This window comes from Bicyclus anynana, chromosome 1 (assembly GCF_947172395.1).
Source record: "Bicyclus anynana chromosome 1, ilBicAnyn1.1, whole genome shotgun sequence".
Classification (NCBI taxonomy): domain Eukaryota; kingdom Metazoa; phylum Arthropoda; class Insecta; order Lepidoptera; family Nymphalidae; genus Bicyclus; species Bicyclus anynana.
The window spans coordinates 10,178,539-10,192,421 of NC_069083.1; the positions used below are offsets into that span (position 1 = coordinate 10,178,539).

Below are 13,883 nucleotides of genomic sequence, written 5' to 3' on the forward strand. Positions count from 1 at the left end.
AATTGAGTTACAGATAGAAGGACAGACGGACATGGGTATGGGTATCTTCAAGTCAAGAGTGAATAGGCATCTTCTAGGCGTTCTACCAAAGAGTGCCTCATAGCTTACAATCTAGCGTACAGCTAAGCGGTGCTTGCTTATACATAATAAAAAAACAAAACTATAAGGGTTCTTTATTGACCACGGAACCCTAAATATAAGTGAAACATTATCTGTTCGATAAATAACAGTTTATAGGAACATAAAATATAAAAAAAATTGTCTATCAAAGGAAGTTTTATTTCATGACAATATTCGTGAATAATGCTTTAGTAAAATGTTGAGCACCCCTGAATCATATGTTTTTGTTTATTTACATTGTTTAAAATACCTACCCGATCTGACTATAGTGATATGTCCAATAGAGCACATAGTTAAGCAAGAAGAACCAGCATAACTGCATAATATTGATTGATTTGTTTGTATAAAAAATAGGTTATAAGTTTAGACCTAATAAAATGTTTAAATGTAGGATTTTTATAGCATTATTGAGCAGACCCACAGTATTCTCTAGACGTAAAAGTAGCCTAGGATTATGGGTGTGTATGGACTATAAAATAAATACGTAATTTGATGTACAGTCAATAATATTTGCTTAATTGAATTTAATGTATTTTTTACAGAATCAGGACATATCTACAAACATTAAACTTGACATAGAAAAGCATTGGGCTAAGGAAGTTTTATGCAACAAATTTAACTGCAAAGATACATTTTATGTTCTGCCTATGTTTCCTTATCCGTCTGGAAACTTGCATATGGGACATGTCAGAGTATATTCTATATCTGATACCATTGCTAGATTTCAAGCGCTTGATGGTAAAAATGTAGTTCATCCAATTGGATGGGATGCCTTTGGATTACCTGCAGAGAACGCTGCCATCGAACGTAACATCTTACCCCATATCTGGACAGAAACTAATATTGCAGCTATGAAAAAACAACTTATCCAATTGGGATTTAACTTTGACTGGAGCAGAGAAATAAGCACATGTGATCCAAAGTATTATAAATGGACACAATATATATTTCTGAAATTATTTGAAAATGGACTTGCTTATCAATGTAAAGTAAGATGTCTTCTTTATAATCAAAAAAATCATTATCAGTCTATTTTAATGGCTCTATAAGACTGAGCCGTCTTATAGGGCCATTAAAATAGACTCCCTCCTCATAGGCTTAGTATCTGATAGTGTATAATGACTGTTACCAGACTTAACATGCTTTCTGGGTGTTAAACTACCAACAGAGAATTTCTGAAAAAGAAAAATGCAATATTTCATAGGTTTCCCTAGGACTTGACCTCTTGATCCAAAGTCACATAAGCTATCCACTAGAGCAACACAGCAGTTCAGTTTAAGAGATTGAGATTATTCAAAAATAATAAAGTAAAGTGAGATTTGAGAATACATATTAAAAAAAAAACAACAGTGAGGTATTTTATTTTTAGTTGTTAAATGTGTAATCACTTAAAATTAAAGTACAACAATAGTTTTAACTTTTAGGCAAAAGTGAATTGGGATCCCATTGATAAAACAGTTTTAGCTGACGAACAAGTTGATGAGATTGGATGTTCCTGGAGATCTGGCGCTAAAGTAGAGGAAAAGATATTGACACAATGGTTTATAAAAACAACAAAATTTGCAAAGCAACTGTATGATGGTTTGACCAGTAAAAACTTAGAAAACTGGAAAGATATTATTAACTTGCAAAAACATTGGATTGGAGAGTGCAATGGTATTGTTGTGAACTTTCATAGTAATATTAGAGGCAAACAAATAGTTTTTGATGTTTGGTCCTCAGATCCATACAAATTTATACATGGCGACTTTGTAACAATGAGCAAAAATAATGTTATGATAAAAGATCTGACCTTAGAAGAACTACAGAACCTAAAGTGCTATAATCCAATCACTAAACGAGATATGTTAGTGTATGTAACTGACAATTTATCTTATCCAGAAGGCAGAGATGTCTACATTGCCTGCCCCTCAGTTGATCCAGAAGATTATAAATTATCGCTAAGTATAAATATTCCTACTGTTGACAAAAATGATATTGTAGATACACATTCTGAAAATAGAAGAGCAATTGATATAGCTACAAAAAATAACTGTGGTGGGCATTTTGTGAGTTCAAAACTTAAGGACTGGCTTATATCCAGACAGAGGTTTTGGGGTACACCAATACCTATAATCCATTGTCCACATTGTGGAATAGTTCCAGTTCCTTATGAAGATCTACCTGTTGTGCTTCCTGAAATCAGTACACAAGAAACAAAAGTTTCACCTTTGTCAAGTTTTAAATCTTGGCTAAATTGCAAATGCCCCAAGTGCTCAAGAGATGCAAGTCGAGAATCCGACACTATGGATACTTTTGTTGACTCTTCATGGTACTATTATCGTTTTCTGGATCCAAACAATGATAAGAAACCTTTTGACAAAGAAAAGTTAATTGGAGTGACTCCAGTAAATTGTTACATTGGAGGTAAAGAACATGCAGTACTACATTTATACTACACTCGTTTCATGAGCTATTTCTTACATTCACTGGGGTTAACACCAACACAGGAACCTTTCAAAAAACTGTTAGTACAAGGCATGATTATGGGACAGTCTTACAAAACCAAAAATACTGGTAAATATTTACCTCCAGAAAATGTACAAAATGTTGGAAAAGAATATAAGGAAATAAAAACGGGAGAGCCAGTTGTGGTACAGTGGGAGAAAATGAGTAAATCTAAATACAATGGAGAAAATCCACAGAGATTATTGTCCACCTATGGATGTGACACCACAAGGCTATTGATCCTGGCTGATGTTCCTCCTGCTACAAGTAGAAAATGGTCTGATGCTAGTAAGTATATATAGTACAGTATCTTGTTTGTCTTGAAAAATTATAAAAATGCCACAGCCCTGGCTGTAGATTTATTATTCATGGATTACTTTTAATTGTGATTCAGTTGCAAGTAAATTAACATATTCAAAAATCCAAAACAAAGTTTACAAGAATTTTTGATTTTTATTAAAATAATGAACAAGTACATCAAATAAAGCCACTGAATTAATATTACAAAATGCTTAAGGTTTAATGTAAAATTTAATTTAATTTCTGTGCAATGTTTCAGATACATATAATTCTTAAGTGTTAATATTTAATTGGGATCTATTATGTACAAATAAATTATTTTAATTTTCAGCATTGCCTGGGGTCTTGAACTTTCAACACAGATTATGGATTACAATTAGAGAATTCTTAATGCATAAGTCAAATGGAAATTTATCCAACATTAAAGTTTTACCTGAAAAAGAATTCAAAGACTATGAAAACAAATTGTGGAATTCAAGAAATTACTTTATAGCAACTGCTACCTATCATTTTAAGTATACTCACAAGTTAAGTGTAGGAATTTCTCGCCTTCAGAGTTTAACTAGTGTTTTAAGGGTAAGTAAAAATCAAAATTCATTTATTTCAATTAGGCTTAGTTTACAAGCACTTTTGAAAGATCATGTTATGTCATAATTTAATTTAATGGTGGTAATTAAACTCGAAAACTTAAAATTAAAGTTATGAGGGCTCTAAATGCGCATAGGTCCAAGAAGAGCCCACAATAAACTCTGCGGAGGTTTTTTTTTTTACCACTAATTCACAAACTTATCTAGAACTAAGTACATACACAGTTGTATAGTGCAGTTCAACACCAAGCTTTATCATTGATATAATCATTAACACTTTACTAAGACTTTCCAAGAAGCTTGCTTTTAATAAACACTTTGAGAGACAATATTCTGGTTACCCGAATACCACTGGTCTTATGTTTTATGTTTTAGAACAATGTACCTCCTGAAATAATAGCAACAAGTAAGGAATATGAACAATCTCTGGCTTACTTGATTATAATGCTCTCTACAGTAACACCACACTTTTGCTGTGAATTATGGGCTGGTATGAGGTCAGCATCTAATAGAATATGTGATACATCCAGTGGAATAGATTGGAGCCAAGAGGTTCTACAGCAGAGATGGCCAGTTGTTGATGAGAACTATCCTTTATCTTTTCAATGCAAAGTAAGTATGCCTACAATTATTCTGTTCTTTTAAACATTCATGCAATAATGCTAGATCAAATGCAATTTTTTGCAAAAATAATTAATAAAATATTTTTTTTAGGTTGATGGTGCTGATAGATGTGACTTGAAAATAGAAGCAGCCAAACTAAAAAGTTTAGATTTAAATGAAGCTCTACAAATTGTGTTGGGAGAGAAAGCAGTAATAGAAAGAATAAAACATGGAATAATAAAAACAAAGTATGAATTGTATCCAGATTGCCGTGCTATATTACATATTTATACAAACAGGCAAGCAAAGTTAAAACAAAATTTAATATTAGAATAAGGCACAGACGGAAAAGCACAAGGTCTTGCCTCTGAAAGAGCGTAATAATGCTATATGAATTTCTAAAATGAAATGAAATGAATTGAGATCCTAGAGTTCTAGGATATAGTTTGGCCAAGCTGAGGGCCTAGTGGTAGTTTGATACTGTGACGATCACGTTATCGTAAACGCGAATTTCTAAGGAATTGAAACAGCGCCATCTAGTGGCACTACTGCACAACTGTTTCTTTTCCGTATAAATTCGCGTTTACGTTTACGCGATCGTCACAGTATGAAAACATTGAAAACTCCCACTCCCACTAGGCACACTGATTATAAAGGCTGTAGAGTGTGGACAAGCTGCTGAGAGAAGCAATCTTGGGGTTTGAATAACCAGACTATCACAGTGTGGTAACCTAAGTTTAAATAAGTTTATAAAGCTTGTACCTACATGTGTAACACTAATTACCCACTACCCTAGCATAGTCGCATAAAAGATAGTAATCTGCTAATTGACCACAGAAATGTAGCTGAGGAAACTTCCATAACTTCCATATACAAGTATTTTATGATAAATATAGTGCATTATATTCAACAGATTATTATTTTTAAATACTCTTTTAAATGTCTTCTTTCTTTTACATTTAAACTAATATTATAAAACAGAAGAGTTTGTTTGTTTGTTTGAACGCGCTAATCTCAGGAACTACTGGTCCGATTTGAAAAAATTATTTCAGTGTTAGATAGCCCACTTATCGAGGAAGACTATAGGCTACAGGCTATCTTTGTATTAGTTATAACAATATATTAATTATAAAGCGCATCCCCTTTCCTAATGGAGGGGACTGGGCCCATTACTTTAAAAATACCTAAGCTGATACTGATTTGATGAACAAACTAAAATCAATTTTACATAATTAAAATTAAGAAAACGGAACTTTTATACTTACTTACCTATCTTCATCTATTAAATCTACTGACTTATTGCCTTAATTAAGTCTGTTTGTCTACCATCTTATCCTATTTAAACGACCCACTACAGGTCCAGGCCTCCCTCCATGCTGAAGAAGGATTAAGGGTAATATCTTAGACCCACCACGCTGTTCTAATGAGGGTTGGCGGGTTGTTTGTGATTATAGACCAAATACCTATATAGGACGTCTAAAAAAGCGAAAAAGGGTGTATACTTCATGTAAAAGCTTTCATAGCTTTTTTGCGTAGGGTAAGGTCCTACGCTAAAAAGATACGTACTTAGGGTGTATGCATAATGGTATGCTACGCATTTATGCAAGGTCAATCTAATGGAAAACCAATCATCCGAGCTGTGAACATACAAGCTTGATATTTTTAGTTCAGAATATAGATTTAGAACTAGATCTATGATTTAGAAAAACTCTGACTCGGACGAACAGGGTTCCCAACTTAGGTGTTTTTCCCCCAGATTTAGGGGGCAAATAAAGTGAACTGGGATTTTTTAGGGGTCTGAAATTTTTAGGGGTATTTTTAGCGATTTTTTGACTCTTTAATATTTTTAAATTGATGATAATTTTAATATTTCTTTGTTGACCTAACGACTTATAACGATATATAATACGTTATTCTACAACCACTCTTGAGGCAACTGGCGGCAATTTTCATCGAATAAAAAAAATTAAAAATTGTTAAATTTATTCATTGTCATTATATATTCTGTGTATGTATTGGCATACTACTTTGTCTGTATTAAATATAGACTTTTGAAACATATTAGGTACAGCATATTACTTCTAAATTATTATGAATTTATGTTTTTTAGAGGGACAACTCAGTAATTAAGGCGATTTTAGGGGTTTTTGCGTTTTTGACACAAACTTAGGGATAAATATATTGGAGAGTTGGTAACACTGCAGACGAATTGTATAAATAAAAAGTACACTCAACTCAACACTGTGGTTTTTGACGTTTGTCTCTGTAGTTTCGAGTTTTGTTTTGCCTTGTTGTTTTTTTAATGTGGATTTCAGATAATAGAAAATAGAATTATTATTATTATAACTAAAACAAAGATACATATCATTCCATAAATTTTAAATCAATAGTTATGGCTATTTTGGATAATATTTACAAATATTCGAATGAACATTAGAGTTCCAAAAAAAATGCAAGCCAAGAAACGTTATTTTATTGTCATTTTATCAAGTTTTCTCGGACTATACTGCTTCTTCACTAGTTTCTATTTAAATTCTCATAGAAATCAAAAGTCACGGCGAGGACAATTGCCGACATTTGCCACATTGGAGGAATTGAATGAATCGCCATCTCGACAAAAAAGAAATCCGCAGACGACTACAAAATCATGTAGAATGCAAACTTGTTTTGATTTTTCCAAATGCGGTAGTGATCCGAAGGTATATGTGTATCCCACGGATGGTCCTGTAAGTGCCACTTATCGTAAAGTGTTGTCAGTGATAAGAGAGTCCAGGTACGCCACGCACGACCCCGCTGAGGCTTGCCTGTTCATACCGGCAGTGGACACGCTAGACGCTGACCCGTTGTCTCCTGAGCACATTCCAGATGTAGCCTCCAGACTTTCCCGACTTCAGTACTGGAAGAATGGCCGCAATCATGTCATTTTTAATTTATACGCAGGCACATGGCCTGATTATGCAGAAGGTGCTTTAGGTTTTGATTCAGGTGAAGCTATAATGGCCAGAGCGAGTGCCTCTGAAACTATTTTCCGTGATGGATTTGACATTTCATTGCCACTGTTTCACAAAGAGCACCCAGAGAGGGGTGGTGCACCCCCTGCAGCGACAGGGAACCCTTTTCCAGCGCCACGGAAACATTTACTTGCCTTTAAAGGAAAGCGTTATGTGCATGGCATTGGTAGTGAAACAAGGAATTCTTTGTGGCATTTGCATGATGGTAACCAACTCATTTTAGTTACAACATGTAGGCATGGTAAGTCTTGGAAGGACTTGAGAGATGAGAGATGTGATGAAGATAATAAGGAATATGACAAGTGAGTACTTTAGTATTAGTAAATTATTAGTACATAGTACTTGTGACATAAGTTTACTTCATGATGTCACAATCACTAAGAAACAATTAAAACAACTTTAGAACCTTTTAGTTTTCTTTCAGTTTTTATATTAGATCTAAACAGTAAAGTGTTTATTTACAACTTTTTTCTTATGTCAAACTTTATGAAAAAATGCTTGTCTAAACTTAGCTTGATCACATGACAACTTTTCAGAGTTATGAATGTTGAACAATGTAGTATATGCTTTATCATCATAAAGTAATTTTTGTCTTTTAGATTTGACTATGAGCAATTATTAGCAAATTCAACTTTTTGTCTTGTGGCAAGAGGCAGACGTCTTGGCTCTTACCGGTTTTTGGAAGCATTAGCTGCTGGTTGTGTTCCAGTCCTGCTAAGTAATGGATGGAGGTTACCTTTCGATGAGCGGATAGATTGGAGACGTGCTGTCATATGGGCAGATGAGAGACTTCTTTTACAGGTCTGTGTATAAAAAAAAAATTAATAACTGTGTAAATACAAATACTTAAGTCATTCATAATGTAGTTTATGTCTGTTTCATAATTGATTTCAAAATGTGCTCAAAATGCATGCATTATGGTCCATATATCTGCATCATATGACATGTTGACATCGGCGTAACTCTGAGGCTTTGCTGAAGTTTTAAAGTAGCAATTGAAAATTCTAAATTTTATAACTTTGACTTTTTATTAGCAGAAAAATTAATTGTTTATTTATTAATGGATTAATGGACTAAATTTATATCTCACACAGGTGCCTGAGCTAGTGCGCTCAGTTCCTCCCGAGCGTATTCTTGCACTGAGGCAACAGACACAACTATTGTGGGAACAATATTTTTCTTCAATTGAGAAAATAGTTTTTACAACAATAGAGGTAAGATATGGTTTATGAAGTTGTGTTCAGGAAGTGTAAAAACTATATATACATAAATAAATATTGGAATTAAAGACAAATTGTGCATGTGTGTGCTCAGTTTTGTAGACTATTATTTGGATCACTTTTTGCGGATTTTGTAGGGACATAACCTAACTATAGTATAAAATTATCATTGTTACAGATAATATTGGAGCGAATAATGGCCCACAGATCGTCGCGACAACGTGAAGCATTAATATGGAACGCTTCCCCGGGTGCACTGGGCACCCTGTCGTCGTATGGAGACTCGCGCGCGCACCTGCCCGTGGCCGCGCCCGCGCCGCCCGCCCCGCGCGCGCCCGCGCCCCCGCCTGGCCCTCTGCCCGCCCCCTCCCTCCCGCTCACCGCCCCACCGCCCACGCCCGGCGACACCTTCACGGCGCTACTGTACGTGCAAGCCACGTCACCAGCGCTACACAAACTCCTCGCTAACATAGCTAGCAGTGAACATTGTGAAAAGGTAAACAACGCCCTCACTTGTGACCCAGTTTGATGAATATGGTGCTAGGGTTGTTAACATAGTTTAATTTCAGTGCATACAAATTGTACAATAAGGGAAAATCCTTGTCCAATATAGATACGTGATTAGTATGAGAATCATGTTTGGCATGAGGGTTGGCAATATATTGTTCTCTATGGCAGATCATGGCTTCAAACCCTGCACGCTGGTCTATTGTTGTACCGTATCGTCATATTGATTTTCAATAATAATAAAATAAGGGATGTGATTCCTCATTGCATATGACCTCTGCCTTCGATTCGGAGGGCGTTGGTTCGAATCCGGTCCGGGGCATGCACCTCCAACTTTTTAATTATGTGCATTTTAAGAAATTAAATATCACATGTCTCAAACAGTGCAGGAAAAACATCGTGAGGAAACCTGCATACCTGAGAATTTTCTTATTCTGAGAGGAGACTTGTGCTCAACAATGAGCACGAATATGGGTTGTTGATGATAATGATGATGGTGATGATGATGATGATGATGATGAATCTTTAAAAAAAATGCCAAAGTACATTGTGTCTTACATTACGCTACTGTCATCAACAGGTAGTCCTCGTGTGGGACAGCGAACGAGCCGCGCCGACTTTGAAGTCGCTGTCCAGAATGGCGGGCGACCCGCGCGACGCCTTGACTGTTACTGTGATCGACGCTACTACGCATTATCCTGGGTAACAATACTATTGTAATACTGCAATGACAAACTATCAATAACTCGTGGTTTCAGCCGCTTAGTTCCCGCACAGATAACGTGCCTTTCTATTGGTAAAAGTAAATTCTCAGATACGACCCCCTACAACCTCACAAACTCACACACCTCCTCTTTATCATATTAGTAGGTAAATATTGAAAATTGTGTAAAAATGTAGGTAAAGGGATTTTATACAAAAATATAAAACTTCATTAAACAAATGAAACACATAATTGTGTCAAAACTACTAAAATTCAATTAAATTATTCAAACGTAAGTTATTTCAATATTTGGACTTTATTGACATCCGAAATTTCTTTTTGCTGGCCGATTTCAGTCTCTACTTTCATTAGCTTAATTCCAGTATTCATACGAGTACTAGCGGACGCCCATGACTTAATCCGCCTTTAGACCTCTGGCCCTTTTGCAAAATTCGTTCATAGTGTACGTCTACTAATTAAAAACTACAGCTCGTGCCGATTAACTTGACACCTGGTTCGAATGATTTGTATTGTGTTTGTTAGCCAGGTGTCAAGTTAATGCGCACGGGTTACCCAACTTTGTATATCTATGATTGACGACCTCAGACCAATGACAAACGGAATAGTATCACACCCAAATTCACCAACAAAATACTTCATCTTTTAGTAAACTAGATGTTGACCGTTTTTATGCCATATATCCAATTATCCACTCAAACCGGCATTTTTAAGGAGCTCTTTACATGAAGATAACTAGTATAACAATGAATCGTCGTTTCTATAGAAGCAGTTTTAATAAACGAGATAAGGCGGAATTATATTTGTCTGACGTGTCGTGTCGTAATGTATCAGAACAAAATCGGTACCATACATTTTGTATGGCAACGTTTACGAAATGACACGACAAGAGGCGTCGTAGATGATTCTTGATCTTTGACAGATGGGTACTTACCCTCAGACTAATTACATAAGGACCTGCCTCGCTAGACGTTACTTTTCTGTCAAAGTATATGGTCAACGATCTAATGCGATTATACAAACTGTCTTTATAGTATCGATGTTTCATAGTTGTAATCGTCGGTTAAGGAATTCTGTAAAAATAACTTTTTGTGTAGTTGAATGGGGTAATAAACGTGCAAAAACATCTAGTTTAGTACAAGATATATACCAAATCTGAGTTTGTTTTCTTTAAAAAATGATAGACAATTTTGTTGATGAATTTAGGTGGAATACTGGTCCTATATAATAATTGGTTTGAGGTATTTACCTAATGTCTATCGAGGCAGGACCCTTGTAATTGGTCTGAGCTGACAACCTTTCGCTTTTTATAAAAATTACACTGTAATGATATTGTGTATACAGGGAAGGCGTGTCGGCGCGCTGGCAGCCGCTGTGGGCGGTGCCCACGGCGGCGGTGTTCTCGCTGGACGGCGACGCGCCGCTGCTGGCCGAGGAGCTGGACTTCGCCTTCCGCGTGTGGCGCCACTTCCCCGAGCGCATCGTCGGCTACCCAGCGCGGAACCACTACTGGGACGAGTCTAAGGTGTGCACTCGGAGCTCACTCGGAGCCCTGCCTACCTATTTCATGCATAGTGAAAAAAAATTGTGTGCTGTAGACCACACAACTAAAGTAAAAGTTATTTCAAAAATAAAAAACAAAGCATCATCTATAAGTGGCGGATTTACAAATTTACCGCCAGTAGGCTATTGAATTTTTGCAGCCCCTACTGACATCTGAAATTCGATAGGTATCCTAGTTCGCAATCAATACAATTACCTTAAATTGTGTCAGTAAAATTGCAAGTTTTAATATTTTAGTAAGACTCAACTGAATTTACAGGACTAAAATATTAAATTTATCGTCACATTTTATTTATTTCAGTAGAAGAGAAAGTTTTTTGGGTCAAATTTGCAGCCCACTAAAAACTGCCGCCCTAGGCTCCAGCCTACTTAGCCTACTGGTAAATCCACCACTGCCATCTATAAACGTCAGGCATAACTGCATCGCAAAAGTTTCATGAAGTGTACAAAACGGGATTGTTTCAAAGCTCTCTAAGAACGCCCTCTACTGGTAGTTTTAAATATCAAACACTGTATTGAATTAAATGAAATTTTAAAATGAATGAATGAATTAAATATTACGTATCTCAAACGGTGAAGGTACAACATCTTGAGTGACTATTGGCCTTACTCCTCTCATTCTGAGAGGAGACTCGAGCTCAGCAGTGAGTCGAATATGGGTTGATAGTGACATGTTATGTGTGTGTAGAACGCGTGGGGCTACAGCAGCAAGTGGGGCGGCTCGTACTCCATGGTGCTGCCGGGCGCGGCGCTGGTGCACCGCGCGCTGCTGGCGCTGTACGGCGCCGCCGCGCCCGCGCTGCGCTTGGCCGTGCGCCGCGCGCGCAACTGCGAGGACATCCTGCTCAACTGCCTCGCCGCGCACGCCTCGCGCCGCCCGCCGCTCAAGCTGGCGCAGCGCCGCCGGTACAAGCCGCAGCACCACCGCTACAGGTAACGGACTTAATTCATTTATCTTAAATCCAATCAAAATTTTTTCAATTTATTTTTTTAAATAAATATACTTAAACAATACACATCACTATCTAGCCCCAAAGTAAGCATACATAGTAGCTTGTGTTATGGGTACTAAGATAGTTGATATTATAATATTAATATACTATTATATACTACATATAAATACTTAATTAGCCTTAGTTTACAAGCACTTTTGAAAGGACAGGTGTATGTCAAAATTTAATTTAATCTAATGGTGGTAATAATAGACGAAAACTTAAAATTAAAATTACAAGGGTTCCAAACGCGCCTTGGCTCCGAGAAGAGCCAGCAACAAACTCAGCCAAGGTTTATTTTTTTTTTTGTTTACCACCATTTTACAAACTTATTTAAACGGACATATTTAATGGTGTTAAATGTTTTCGATGTGTGAGTTTACCTCGTCCCCCTCAAAAAACGACAGACTTTTTTGTTGGTGAATTTGGGTGCGAAACAGGTCCGTTCTTTTTAATGGTCCAAGTTTTTTTTGATAAAATAATTATTTCATTATTAAAGTAGTATTATCAAGATTTTTTTAAAACAAGTAAATTGCTGGGTGGTTAGGATAGTCTAGGGCTGAACATACATTATTATATCCTCAGCTCCTCTGTGTGAGTAAGTTACAGGGGCGGCTCGTATTCCATGGTACTGTTCTATCAGCACACTTTTAAACGAATTTTATAGTTCGTCCGCCGTTAATCTGGCCCTCTCGCGAATTAATTCTTAGCGGACGTCTACTAACTATAAATATATACCATTTCAATTAGCAGGGAGGTCCCTGCTAATTGAAATGGTATATATTTCAATGCTCGGTGGTAGATCTCAGCGTATCGCAATCACAGTGCAGTTTTCTATGGAGCATTTTGAAGGTACGGCACTTCGGGTGATGCTCAGATATGCTAGCGGACGGCGGATTTTTCTTAGAGGAATCCTCCTCGATGTTGTACCCAGTAGGCCTAGCAACCAACGACATATCTCGTGATATTGATTTTCATAAATAGATAAATAATGTCGTCCAATGGCCACATAGTTGTCCCCCATCTCTTTGGTCCCATCGAAATGAAAGAGATAACGATATTTCCGGTTGCGGCGCTATTTGTCTAGTTCTCTTCATGAGATATGTCGCCGGTCGCACGTTAGGTGTACAAGTGCTGCGTCAATTGTGTCGCTATGTCTGAACGCAGACGCTTGTTGCAGGTCGTCGTGGAGTGATCCGGAACACTTCGTGCAGCGACAGTCGTGTCTGAACACGTTCGCGGCCGCGTGGGGCTACATGCCGCTCGTGCGCTCCGTGCTGCGACTCGACCCTATACTGTTCAAGGACCCAGTGTCCACGCTCAGGAAGAAATATAGAAAAATGGAATTAGTTACGTCTTAGTGAAATTGTATACGTAGTTTTATTTTGAGAATCTTTAATTTTAATGAATAATAAAAAGGCTGCATCTTTTAACACTTTTCTAGTCCTAGTTTTAAAATGTTATGAATTCTCACTCAAATTGTAGATATATTCCGATTTATTAGAGCTCAACATGTTTTGTTTTACGCTAATAAACTTATATGCCAGAGTTTCTGTTTCATTGAACATATTTACCTACCCGTAATGTTTATCGGCTGGTCGCTTAAAACTAATAATAATTTAAATAGTGATGATTTTTTTATAATTTCAGGTTTTAAATAAAATTGAAAAATACGTACCTATCTATTGATTGTCTGTGATTTCTAAATAGCTGTTTTCTCAAGTGCTTAGGTATAGTTATTTACATGACATTGAAACACATTCAATTTTTAA

At 36.6% G+C, this 13,883-nt stretch overlaps 2 protein-coding genes across 2 annotated transcripts; both read left to right on the top strand.

Annotated features, from left to right (window-relative positions):
- Positions 1–411: 411 nt before the first annotated feature.
- On the top strand, positions 412–5,007 carry LOC112046877 (probable leucine--tRNA ligase, mitochondrial). Its single transcript, XM_024083705.2, has 6 exons — positions 412–578; positions 663–1,109; positions 1,545–2,895; positions 3,239–3,483; positions 3,870–4,106; positions 4,209–5,007. The coding sequence occupies exons 1-6, from the start codon at positions 498–500 to the stop codon at positions 4,431–4,433; spliced, it is 2,586 nt and encodes an 861-aa protein (XP_023939473.1). The 5' UTR covers positions 412–497; the 3' UTR covers positions 4,434–5,007.
- Positions 5,008–6,388: 1,381 nt separating this feature from the next.
- Positions 6,389–13,659, top strand: LOC112046889 (exostosin-1). The gene is made up of 8 exons (XM_024083727.2): positions 6,389–7,410; positions 7,708–7,909; positions 8,203–8,322; positions 8,507–8,824; positions 9,416–9,537; positions 10,901–11,081; positions 11,808–12,052; positions 13,292–13,659. The coding sequence occupies exons 1-8, from the start codon at positions 6,524–6,526 to the stop codon at positions 13,470–13,472; spliced, it is 2,256 nt and encodes a 751-aa protein (XP_023939495.1). The 5' UTR covers positions 6,389–6,523; the 3' UTR covers positions 13,473–13,659.
- Positions 13,660–13,883: the final 224 nt, after the last annotated feature.

What these genes read in the sequence shown, in the direction of transcription:
- LOC112046877 (XM_024083705.2), top strand. Translation starts at nt 498, where the DNA reads ATGTTTAAATGTAGGATTTTTATAGCATTATTGAGCAGACCCACAGTA. An exon ending in AAAGTAGCCTAGGATTATGG is followed by an intron (nt 579 to 662) that starts GTGTGTATGGAC and finishes TATTTTTTACAG; the next exon opens with AATCAGGACATATCTACAAA. An exon ending in GTTTAACTAGTGTTTTAAGG is followed by an intron (nt 3,484 to 3,869) that starts GTAAGTAAAAAT and finishes TTTATGTTTTAG; the next exon opens with AACAATGTACCTCCTGAAAT.
- LOC112046889 (XM_024083727.2), top strand. Translation starts at nt 6,524, where the DNA reads ATGAACATTAGAGTTCCAAAAAAAATGCAAGCCAAGAAACGTTATTTT. An exon ending in ATGAGAGACTTCTTTTACAG is followed by an intron (nt 7,910 to 8,202) that starts GTCTGTGTATAA and finishes TATCTCACACAG; the next exon opens with GTGCCTGAGCTAGTGCGCTC. An exon ending in TAGTTTTTACAACAATAGAG is followed by an intron (nt 8,323 to 8,506) that starts GTAAGATATGGT and finishes TCATTGTTACAG; the next exon opens with ATAATATTGGAGCGAATAAT.